This window comes from Lissotriton helveticus, chromosome 3_1 (assembly GCF_964261635.1).
Source record: "Lissotriton helveticus chromosome 3_1, aLisHel1.1, whole genome shotgun sequence".
Lineage (NCBI taxonomy): Eukaryota > Metazoa > Chordata > Amphibia > Caudata > Salamandridae > Lissotriton > Lissotriton helveticus.
The window spans coordinates 1,076,201,130-1,076,214,064 of NC_136061.1; the positions used below are offsets into that span (position 1 = coordinate 1,076,201,130).

General features: G+C 44.8%; 1 protein-coding gene across 3 annotated transcripts in view; it reads left to right on the forward strand.

Moving 5' to 3' along the window:
- Positions 1 to 6,145: 6,145 nt before the first annotated feature.
- Positions 6,146 to 12,935, forward strand: part of GRB14 (growth factor receptor bound protein 14) — a 709,931-nt gene continuing 703,141 nt past the window's right edge. The window contains exon 1 of one of the 3 annotated variants that reach the window (XM_078681642.1): positions 6,146 to 6,544. In XM_078681642.1, the coding sequence (XP_078537768.1) occupies positions 6,482 to 6,544 (63 nt within the window). In that variant the 5' untranslated portion in view covers positions 6,146 to 6,481. The remainder of the gene's footprint in view (positions 6,545 to 12,935) is intronic. The other 2 variants (XM_078681641.1, XM_078681644.1) reach the window with 2 other exon arrangements.

A 12,935-nucleotide genomic window follows, 5' to 3' on the forward strand; every position in this document is an offset into this window, starting at 1 on the left:
CAAAATTCTGGTGTCTATGTAAAAGCTTATTCAACCTGTAATGCTTCCCAAAAGCATGCTCTGAAGCCCAAGTCCCAGCCCTACAAATCACCCCCAAAGAGACATCTTGAAGTTCAGCCCAAGACGCAGCTACAGTTGTTGTGGAATAGACCTGCAGGTCCAAATGTTTTGGGAGATTAGAGCCAGTATACGCCAAGGAAATAGTCTCTTTGATCCAATGACTCAACGTGATCTTTGACACCTTCTTCCCCTTCTGTGCGATGCCAAAATTGATGAACAGAGAATTAGGTTTCCCGTGATCATTGAATACGTCAAGGTAAATCAAGAAACCATCTTTAACATCCAACAAGTGCCACCTACATTCCTTTGCAGAAGAAGGGTTGGGAAAGAAAGCAGGGATAAATAGATCTTGAGAGGCATGGAATTTTGGAAGGAAGGAGGAATCAGACCCATAGCATCATCCAGAAAAGAAAGAAAAGGAGGATGACAGAGCAAAGCTGACATTCCCCCTAACCGACGGGCAGAAGTGACAGCCACCAAGAATAAGACCTTATATTAAAGATACTTAAGATATACCATATTCAAAGGTTCGAAAGGGCGGGTTCTGTAAAGCCTTCAAAACCAAAGGAAGGTCCCAAGACTGAACTGTAGACTTCACCAAAGGACATGAGATAGCAACGCTCTTGAATAACCAAGAAACAAATGGCACTGCACCAGTGATCAAATCATGTTTCACATGGAATTCCTGAATTACATACCATTTCGACTTCACAGTCCAAAGAGAAAGATATTTATGAAACCCATCGAAGAGAAACTGAAGAATAGAAGTGACAGAATATTTCCACTGAAGAAACACCATGAGTAGAACACCAGGAATCAAAGACCTTTCAGTGTTTAGAATAGGAAGGGAGATTAGAAGATCTTCTATATTTCTGAACCACATCAATAATATGAGGACATAGACCTTGTTCCTCCAACCTCGTCCTTTCAGTCTCCAAACCGAGAGGGAAAGTCGATGAAGCTGAAGCTGCGTGGAAGATGTCAGGGGAGCAGGAGAGAGAGGAAAGAACCACGGAAAGCCCCGTGCCATGCGTCTCAGGAACGGGAAACAACTGCGTCTGGGCCAGTAGGGAACCACCACAATTACTTGGGCCTTCACCTGTTGAATCCTGCACAAGAGTCAATGGGTCACAGGAATTGGAGGGAAGGCAAAAAGAAGCTTCCAGGCCCGTTTCAAGGTCAGCACATCCCCACCCCAAGGATCATCCTCTGAGAACCTGGAGCAAAACCTCAGTAGAAGCACACTAAGCCTAGAGGCAAACAGACCTAGAAAGGGGAGGCCACACCTCTTGCAAATGTCCCTTAAGATGGACTTTGTCTACTGTAGATCTTGGGAAGAGGGAAACCTCTGACTTAAAGTGTCTGCCACTACATTGTCCAGACATTTGATGTTAACAGCTGCCAACAAAAGAAACTGAGTGTCTGCCCACCACCCAGACTACAGGCCAACTTGTTCAATGATTTGCGATGGGTACTCCCCTAGTCATTGAAAAATGCTAACATCACTGTGTTGTCCAACATTATCAACTCATGCTGGTGGAACAGGTAATGACTGAAATGAAAAGAGCACAGAGAACTGTCATCAATTCTTTACAATTTGATGACTTCTGATCTTTGCTCCCAGACCATTTTACTTGGGCTGAGAGAGTCCCCAATGATATACATCAGCCCACAGCACTCGCATCTGTTGTCACAAATAATAGAGGGTCTGGATGCATCACTATTCCCTTGCCAAGGTTGTCTGTGGCCATCCACCACTGCATAGAGAGTTTGACATCCAGGGAGACAAAACATTTACAGGTTGACTGACAAGGTCAAAGCCAGCATCAAGGAAGAGGTTTCCAAGATGCTAGGGTTAGGGGTGATAGTGTCCTCCAATAGTCCTTGGGCGAGCCCAGTGGTCTTGGTCCCACAGTTCTCTGTACCCTGAGCTACGGTTCTGTATGGACTACCGTGGGCTCAACACCGTCACTAAGGCTGATGCGCACCAGATCCCCAGAGCTGATGAGCTCATAGATCGTCTGGGAACCGTCAAGTTCCTCAGTAAGAGTAATGGGGCCAAAGAGAGGTCGGCGTTCTCAATGCCGGAGGGGCACTTCCAGTTCCATGTCAGGCCCTTCGGGTTGAAGAACGCCTCTGCCACCTTTCAGCGGCTGGTCAACCAGGACTTGGCTAGGCTAGAGGATTTCGGCACCGCCTAACTGGATGACAGTGCAGTGTTCAGCTTCAGTTAGGAGGATCGCTTGCATCACCTCTGGGAAGTGTTTAAGGCCCAGCAGAATGCAGGCCTCACTATCAAGGCCCTTAAGCGCCACATAGGGTAGGGATCTGTGGTGTACTTGGGGCACGAGGTAGGAAGCAGCCAGGTGGTCCCCCTACGACACAAGATTGGCACCATCCTGGCTTGGACTCAGACAGAGGGGAGATCTTTTTTAAGTCCCACTGGATACGACAGGAGATTTTTCAAGGGGCATTGCACCATTTGACTGAGCTGACTTCCACGAAGCAGCTCAGGACAGTGATCCGGACTGAGGCTTGTCAGACCTTGTTTGATGCCCCGAAGGCAACCATGTGCATGGAGACCTTGCTCAAGGCACCCTATTTCTCCCAAAAAATCATTGTGCAGACAGATGCTGCACAGCATTGTGTGGGGACAGGTCTAGCACAGTTAAACTAAGAGGGCCTAGACCTACCTGTATTCCCCGGGATCAGAGCTTGGAGCGCAATTGAAAGGGAAGCTTTTTCCGTGTTCTGACTGTCTGCTGGACTTACTTGTTGCTGGTTTGTGTACTCTGGGTACTTTATCACTGCTGATCAGTGATAAAGTACAAGTGCTCCTGTGTAAATGTGTGATTATGTTTGGTTATCCATGATTGACATATTTAATTAACCGTCAAGTCCCTAGAGCATTGCACTGTGTGTGCCCAGGGCCTATAAATCAACTGCTCATGAGTAGCCCTGCAAACAGGTCCCACACCTGCCATTGCAGTGTCTGTGATTGCAGTTTTAAACTGCATGTCGTCCTGGCAAGAGCACTCACTTGGCAGGTCCAAACCTGCTCTTTTTCTACATGTAAGGCACCCTTAAGGTAGACACATGGCGAGGGTGCATTGCAAGGCATGGAAAACACACCAATACATGTATTGGTGTGTTTTCCATGCCTGATAGTGAAACACTGCAATTTCATTTTTCACTATGCCAAGGAATATCTTTCCCAGAGCTTATTATTGGAGTTGCCAGGTGACAACTCACAAGTGTAACTTTCAATAGGGAAGAGCTAGAGATTTGAAGTTTGGGCTCCCTGAGCTCAGAATTTAAAAATACATTCTTTAGCGAAGGTAGTTTTTAAATTATGTGTTTGAAAATACCACTTTTAGAAAGTGGGCATTTTCTTGCTTTACCTTCCTGTGCCTCTGCTTGCCTGTGGAATCAACCTCTGGTTTAGACTGACAACCACACAAAGGGAGCTGCGGTGTGCGCTGCATGTCATGATGGCCCATGACCAGACTGATGGGGTTTCCTTAGCTACAGTGGTGGGAGGAGTTAACACTAACACCCGAATAAGGGTGTGTATGCCTCTCATAATGCTTTCTCCTCTCCCTGTAGGGTATCTGAAGCTAAGGCAGGGCAAGGCAGGATCTTGTGGGCATCAAAGACTTTCCTTTGAAGAACCCCTACTTCAAAGGGCAAAAGGGGTATAAGTATTGGACCTATACCCAACATTTTTAGAACACTTCTGGACTGAGGACTCTGCCAAGAAGAAGAGCTGAAGAGCTGTCAGGAGGAGTACTGTGAGTTTGCTGTGTGTTGCTTTGCTGGGTTAGCCTGCAGTTGCTGCTTCTGTCTGTGAGGACTAAAAGAACAAGACTGCTTTCTTGTATCCTGCTTTTTCAAGGTTCTCCAAGGGCTTATGTGTGCTTGCCTGCTGTTGGAAGTTTTAGGGCCATCAAAGACTTCACCTGCAGCATCTCTGAACTCCTCTGCTGGGTGTTCTGACCTGCCAAGTGGTGCCAATTCCAGTTCTGGGGCCTTGGAGGTGGTTCTGCTGCTTCAAGACTTGAAAATCCATGCATTGTTCTTCCAGCACTGTTTTTCCTGTGCAAGCTTGTCGTGCGGTTGAAAAACAAATGCATTGCCGCGGTGCGGCTGAAAAATTGATGCAGCGCCTTTTCGCGGCCTGAAGAACCAACTGCATCCCGAATCCAGAGCACTGAATCGCTGATGTCCGAGACACCCACTCCGACTTTGATGCAGGCCCTGTTGTGCAGCTGATAGAATCTACACATCACCTGTCTGTGGGAGGGGAAATCGATGCAGCACTTGTTTCGCCACCGCATCAACCTGCAGCGCCTGGATTTTCTTATGCATCGCACCTGTGCACAAAAGTTTCCAAAGCATCGCCCCCTGAAAGGAGTCACCTCTAAACATTGATGCATTGCTTCTCTTCGCAGTGAGAAATCAAATGTAACACTTGTCCTGCATGCAGCAGAAGTGACACATTCATTTCCCTGGGACCCAAGAACCAACGCATCGCTGTGTTTTCTGCTTTCCTCCTTTGCGTCTGTTTTCCGTCTTGGATTTTTGATGCATCAAAGGAACTTTGAGCTAAATTCAAATCATCCATAGAGTTCTATTGACAGAATTGCTTAAACTTTTAAAAGTGATAGTTTGAGTTAGGTGATTAAAGATTGCTTATTTTTCTAAACTGGTGTGGTGTCCATTTGTAGTATTTTCATTGTGTTACTGTGTGTTTATGTCCAAGTGCTTTACACATTCCCTCTGAGATTGGCCTGACTGCTTGTGCCAATCTACCAAGGGGATGAGCAGAGGTTATCTTGGGTGTGTAACTCCCTTACCCTGACTAGAAGGAAGGGTCCCTACTTGGACAGGGTGCAAGCCACTGCCAACTAGAGATCCCCATTTATAACAGGAACAGAGATCTTACTCAATTCAATAGCAACTTTATTTGAAATAAATACATTAGACTGTAAAAGTGCAATCTTACTCATTCGAGAAATGTAGAATGGGTATGCAAATGTGCAATTATTTTCAAATAAGCATCCTATCCTACGAATCACTCCTACTTCACCTCATGTGAAGTAGACCACTGAATATGCAGACACTGCTTTCATCATCAACTTCTGCTTGCCTGTTTGTGGGCCAGCTGAGTAAAATGGTGTTGCTAAGCCAGAATCCTGTACTGATTAAGCACTTGCACATTTTAAAAACGAAACCACTTATGCTCAGGACGTATTAATGCGGAAGGATTTCTATAATTTTTTGTTTTTAAATGTACACCAAAGTTTGCAAAGTAATGCTAGGTTACGCACAGAAATCTACTCTATACCCTGATTTTTTGTCCTCTTCTGGGCCTCTTACTAAAATGATGGTGTGTGTTGCATGCTAGTCCACACATTGGCAGATGTAAGCAGTCAAGATGTATCCAGAAGGGCGACCCGCCACACAGACAGACAGACAGACAGGCAGGCAGGCAGGCAGGCGAGTAGGCAAGCCGACGGACAAAAGGATCAATGGACAGACAGAAATAAAGGATTCAGAATGACTTAAATATTTCAGTGTACGTTTTCGCTGTCCTCTGCTGATTGGGACTTGTCTTCATTTTCCAATTACAGTATTGCTGGAAAAAAACCTATTAAAAGGAGCCTGATAAAGTACGTTTGGCACTCAGTCTCACAGTGCTTGCCAAGTTAACTTTGAACATTTCAAGGATATGTGCTTGTGAGAGATTTGCTAAATCAATTTATATTTCTTGCAGGGAGTTCTGAAAAATGAGGTAGAGCTACAGCGCTAATGCTGTTTTGCAGTGAACTGAACATTTATAAGTTGTGATGTTTGCTGTACCAAGGTTACCCTAAATAAAAAGGCAGTAATTTAAGTAATGTGCAGGAAATTCGGTGCAAAAAAGGAACTGTTTGAACGAACAATTTTTCTGTGACGATCCGCACACCCGTTTATTGCATTCAGGAATTGATTAGACTGCCTGAGTATGAAAATCAATGTTATGTAGCAAGCACACTTCACGTCTGCTTCAGGAAAGAATGTGTTCCAAGCTGACAAGGCAGGCTCAGAATTACTGGCCTTTGAACAGCAAAGATGTGATTAAAATGGCTGTTAATCTGGTTCTTCAAATATCATAAACACAAGTAACAGAATGTGTTTCCAAGGACAAAGGCCTGCCATTGGCTTCGAGGTTGGCCTATCCCACAGTCATCCGTAATTGGCTTTATGTAAGGCTTGGATTCGGATAAACAGGGCGGCATTTTTTGCATTCCGTGTTCTTCCTTTGCAAGGGATGACGTGCTGCGGTCCAAGAAGCGAAGGGATACGGACTGCCAGCGGCTAGTTTCAAATCCCGAATGACCTGGCCAGGCGGCTGGTTTTGAATCTCTGAAGAGCAGACATGAGCTGGTATGCACGAAGAGTAACTTTGCCCGCGATAACTCCGCTAGTTCTGCAAAAAAGGGTAGGGCTTTTTTTATTTTATTATTATTGTCACTGTTTGTGTTGCTATGTGTGCATCAGTTTGTACTATTGGTGGGACGTTAGAGCACGGCACAGTGTTCAAAGTGCGTTCATTTCACAGAAGCAGATTGCAAAGTTGAATGCAGTCATTTAAAAGTGGTAAGAAGGAATTTCAGAATTCTGTCCATTCCAATGTCGTTTAACACAAGAAAATAAAACTTTTTGGCTTAACCTGCATTATCCACTTCAGGAATTTCAAGGTCCTTCTGTTGTTGCATGTGCCTCGGTATCTTACCGTATGAATAATAAGGGTGATACCACAGCAGAGCATGGAAAGCCGTGCCCTTTGCATCAGTAAAACAAAAATAACTTAGTAATTTTGCAGCTTCAACGCGGGAGAGAACATGCAAATATTGTTTCCAGTTTATTCATCAATTAAAGCTAAATCTGTTGAAACATCACAGTTGCGGTACGTAAAAGAATTAATTTTATTACCTCGAAAATGTGTTTCTTTTTTAAGAGTTCCGGGTAATTTCAACACAAAATAAAGTTGTCATGTCTTCACATTTTATCGTGTACTGTAGACGACCGTTTTTTTCTTTAAAAAGGGGTATGCTTGATGTATGTCGATCTAATTTCGAACTGACACCGTTTTTAATTTTTCTTATAAATGCCACGGAAAAGTTGGATTGGCTTTTTTTTATAATGCCAATATAGTCGATGAAACTGAAGAAGCCACTGGAAGCCAAATGAAAATTCTGCGTCCAACTTTTATTTGAAGTAGATGTTTGTATATTATGGTGCAGCTATAACAAAGTGTAGAGAATAATTTCATCTAGCTATATGTTATTTCAAACAAAGATTTCTACCGCGATTCTTTATATTTTTATGCCATGAAGATGGACACACCAAGTGTGTGCCTGATAAATGTTCAAGTACAGATTACATATGGGAGGCGTTGTATACTGACATAACATATATAGATCTAGAAAAATTGTTGATTGAAACTTTTTGATACAAATTGTCTTCCTTCAAATTTGTGCATGTCAACACATTTGATAGTTTTGCACACTGTAAAGTTAAATGCTGCCTTTATGTACGCTGTGGGGTACAAGGATGCCCTCTCTGGAATTTGGACATCGATACTGCTTTTAATTGCCTTTGAGATACTAGTAGTTAGTAAGTAAGTACATCTTTATTTGCATGAATACATAAAACCACTGCACAGTAAAACAGCCGTGTTAGAATCTCTCCAAATTCATAAAACCATAATTTTACTGTAAATGAGGCCATGCTGTATCCACTTAGGATTAGTGAGTATGGTCCATACTTTGTGATATCCCACGAAAGGCAACACCATTGCAGCACAGAAGGCAACAAAAGAAAAGCACAAAAAGAATCAAAATGTGTCTCTGTCTTTTGACAAAACTGAAATGATCCAGCTAAGTATACTGCGAGATAATACACTTTACTACATCAAACAAGACATCTCCATCCATGATGGAGATGTCCATCTCATGTCCCAGAGTAATTACTCTGGGTTAATGTTTTGTGCAGCTATAGACATAAAAGAAGTCAATCGAACAAAGTTATTTTGGAAATAGACTCTTCAGTCTTCAAGCAAGGCTGAAAAAGAAGTAGGTCAAAGGATATTTTGAGCGAGCAGACCAGACCCTCAGACTATTCAGTTTAAGATCTTCAATTTGCTTTGAGGCCTCCATCAAAGAAAGAATACCCACAGATATCATCACATATAACGTCTACAATGCTAAGCAAGGCAGTGGTCCATAATATAGTAGAGCATGTCCAGAATTAACGGGTTAACCTGCAAAGCACACAGTCAAGGAATGAACAACTTCAATGAGCTGGAATATGAAGGTCAACATGGGATCTCGTCATATGTTAGCTATTGCAAGCCTCCTTTGAGCTCACAGATACCGTCCTTTAATATAGTTGACTGGAGCTCAAAGCACAGCATTGTACTCTGACAAATCAACAAGTCACAATGTTCTAGCGATGGGTCATTATTTAGATTGTTGCTCAATCAAACTTGGATGCACACATACCATTGCACTAGTGCTATATGTATATTATGGTTAGTAGTGTTATTTCACAATATTTTAAAATGTATTAATTCTGTGATGTTGTCTTTAATGGTGGTGCAGTGAAACCATGCAGTTTTGGAAAGAGGATTATGGATTCATTTGAGGTGATGGTTGCGGCGTCATTGAGTGATCCGTGGTGTTCGATGTTGCATCTTGCTCAACACCCGCTCGGTCCACAGACACGCAACAGAACTCTGGGACCTAATCGACACAACGTCACCTGACATCGCCTTCCTCACAGAAACATGGATGAACACATCATCAGCACCCGACATCACCATAGCCATACCGGACGCCTACAAGATTATCCGAAAAGACCGCATTAATCAAACTGGAGGAGGCATCGCCATCATCCACAGAAACAACATCAAAATCACAACCAGCTCCGACGACAACCTTGCAACCGCCGAACATCTCCACTTTCAGATCCACACCGACCCCAGGACCACACTTAGAGGCACCCTCATCTACAGACCTCCAGGCACCCGCACTCTATTCAGCGATGTCATCACGGACTTCATCAGCCCACACGCCCTCGCCTCCAAAAACTATATTCTTCTAGGAGACCTCAATTACCACCTTGAAAACAAACACGACTGCAACACCACCACCCTTCTGGACAACCTGGCCAATCTCGGACTGAAACAACTTGTTGACACTCCCACCCATATAGCCGGACATACGCTCGACCCGATCTTCACCTCCAGTGAACACATCTCCTTCGATCACACCACAGCCCTCCACTGGTCGGACCACAACTGTGTTCACTTTAGCTACAAAAGCTCCCTGACCCACAACCGTCCACAACCCATCCCTCGAAGAAACTGGAACAAAATCACCACCGACCAACTCCTCACTTCACTCAACCAAAACCCTCCCACCATCTCAATGGACCCAGACCAAGCGGCCACCGACCTCAAGCAATGGATTACCCACAGTGCTGACGAATTAGCACCCCTGAAAATGCACCAAATGAAATCAGACAGCAAAAAGGCCCCCTGGTTCAATGATGAACTTAAAAAATCCAAGAAACTATGCCGCAACCTGGAGAAGATATGGAGAAAAAAACCAACTTCAGACAACATGACCTCCCTCAAGACAGCCACCCGCAAACACCACCAACTGATCCGATCAGCCAAGAAATCAGCATTCAAGGATCGTCTCGACAACAACACTCATAACAGCAAGGAACTCTTCAACATCGTCAAAGAATTCACCAACCCCTCCGCAGCATCCAACGACATCACCCCCTCCCAAGACCTCTGCGACGCATTATCCTCCTTTTTCTACAACAAGATCGCAGACATCCACAACAGCTTCGAGAATTCTCCCAGCGATCAACCCTCTCCTCCACCTTTAGATCCCACTCCACCAACTAACAACCTCAACGCCTGGAACCCAATCACCACTGAAAACACCATTCGCCTCATGAACTCTATCCACTCTGGCTCGCCTTCTGACCCCTGCCCACACCACATCTTCAACAAAGCTGACTCCATCATTGCACCCCCACCTCCGCGATGTCATCAACTGCTCTTTCAACTCCGCCACCTTCCCAGAAAGCTGGAAACACGCCGAACTCAGCGCCCTTCTGAAGAAACCCACAGCTGACCCTACTGAACTTAAAAACTACCGCCCCATATCCCTCCTCCCATTCCCGGCCAAAGTCATAGAGAAAGCCGTCAACAGCCAGCTCGCCGCCTTCCTTGAATACAACAACTCCCTTGATCCATCTCAATTCGGGTTTCGAGCCAAACACAGCACCGAAACCGCCCTCATTGCAGCGACCGACGACATCCGATCACTCCTGGACAACGGAGAAACAGTGGCCCTCATCCTACTCGATCTTTCCGCCGCTTTCGACACAGTCTGTCACAGTATCCTTATACAACGCCTCAGCAACATCGGCATACAAGGAAAAGCCTTGGACTGGATCATCTCATTCCTCGCTGGGAGAACCCAAAGAGTCCGACTTCCCTCATTCAACTCAGAGGCCACTGAAGTCATCTGTGGCGTACCTCAAGGATCCTCACTCAGCCCCACCCTCTTCAACGTCTACATGAGTCCTCTCGCCTCCATCGCGCGTCATCACAACCTTAACATAATCTCCTACGCCGATGACACCCAGCTAATCCTTTCCCTCACCAAAGATCCCAACACCACCAAAACCAATCTTTACGAAGGCATGAAAGAAGTAGCCGAATGGATGAAACAGAGCCGCCTAAAACTCAACTCAGACAAAACGGAGGTGCTCATCCAAGGATCCTCCCCCTCAACTTGGGACGACTCTTGGTGGCCTTCCGCTCTGGGCACAGCACCCACACCCACAGACCATGCACGTAACCTTGGCTTCATCCTAGACTCCTCTCTCTCGATGTCCAGACAAGTCAACGCTGTCTCATCCTCCTGCTTCAACGTACTTCGCATCCTCAAAAAGATCTTCCGCTGGATCCCCCTCGAAACAAGAAAGACTGTCACCCACGCTTTGGTCACGAGTCGACTGGATTATGGTAACACTTTTTACGCCGGAATCACAACAAAATTACAGAAAAAACTCCAACTCATCCAAAACGCATCAGCTAGACTCATACTAGACATCCCGCGCCAAGATCACATCACCGGACATCTAAAAGACCTCCACTGGCTTCCCGTCAGCAAAAGAATTACTTTCTGCCTTCCTACCCACGCACACAAGGCCCTCTACAATCTAGGACCCGAATGCCTCAACACTCGACTGTCCTTCTACAAACCCACCCGTCAACTAAGATCGTCCAATCAAGCCCTCGCCTCCGGAAATCCACCATGGGTGGCAGATCCTTCTCCTTCCTGGCTGCCAAGACCTGGAACTCACTCCCCACCCACCTCCGCCTCACTCAGAATCACATCTCCTTCAGAAAAGAGCTCAAAACCTGGCTATTCGACAAATAATCTCCCCTCCCCTAGCGCCTTGAGACCCTCTGGGTGAGTAGTGTGCTATACAAATGCCCGAACTTGAACTTGATGTAATATGGTCAAGATGCCACTGTTGTTAGAGGCAGACCTATCTTTCTCCATGATCATGGCCTTGTCGTCAAGGCTGAAGTCACTATCCCCCAGATTCATCAAAGTCCGGTTTTGCGAGTCCTTAATAGCGATTTTTAAGGAATCGCTATTACAGACTCTCAAAACGGGATGCATGTAGAAATCGCAATATTTTTTGCGATTTCTACTGCTTCCTTATTTGCGATTCGCTAATTGCTAATCGCAAATAAGGAATGGCTTTCCCATTCATTCCTATGGGCCTAAAGGCCCATAGGAATGAATGGGGAGTCATTCCTTATTTGCGATTAGCAATTAGCGAATCGCAAATAAGGAAGCGATTTCAAGAGTGCCAGGGTGTCCAAAGGACACCCTGTAGCACCCCTGAAATAGCAATGTACACTGGTGTTGTGCACACACATGTCCAAAGGACATGTGTGTGTGTAACATACACCTTAGAAAAATGCACTAAAGTGCATTTTTCTAAGTTTTTGATATTTACCACGTAGTTAGACTTCGCGGTAAATAGCGGCCCCAGATTGCGAATTCGCAATTTTAAAATGGTTCATGAATTGCATTTAAGGAATCTCAAATTGAGATTCCTTAAATGCAATTATTCGCAATTTAGCGATTTCTAGAATTGCGATTTTTGCGTTTGGGATGATGAATCCCAAATGCAAAAGTAGCGCTCGCAAAGGGCCAGATTCTCAGAATCTGGCCCTTTGCGAGCCGATTTTGGCTTGATGTATCTGGCTGTATGAGTGAGTGAGTGACTCATGAGGCTTATATCGTGCAACATATGGAACTTTAACATCACTATATGCTAACACACTGAAAATACTACATTTTCTTTTAAATACCCTTGTTGATGTGACTCATGTACATAACACTACACCATGACTATTGTGTTCAACAAGACAGGAAATACCAATATTAGGCTAGAGGAAGATTTGAAGCATGGCTGAGCACCATCTTGTCAAGAATGCCCACAGTATGTCAATGATTCCCATCTATATTCGTGTTAGATTCACACCATCACTCTATAATAATGGCATCTATAGTGTGCTCTGAGCATTACCCATAAGGTATGTGGACTTCATACACAGGTGCACATATTGGCTGCAGGGACAGAGTGGCAATAGGTCATATGACCTACATCAGAGTGCTAGTCTGTGCGGCAAGATTAAGGTCTTGTACATGCTGGTTTTCTTCCCTTAACCTGTTCCTGTTCCTGTTGGAGGGAATGCTGAATGGGCTACAGTTGGCTGG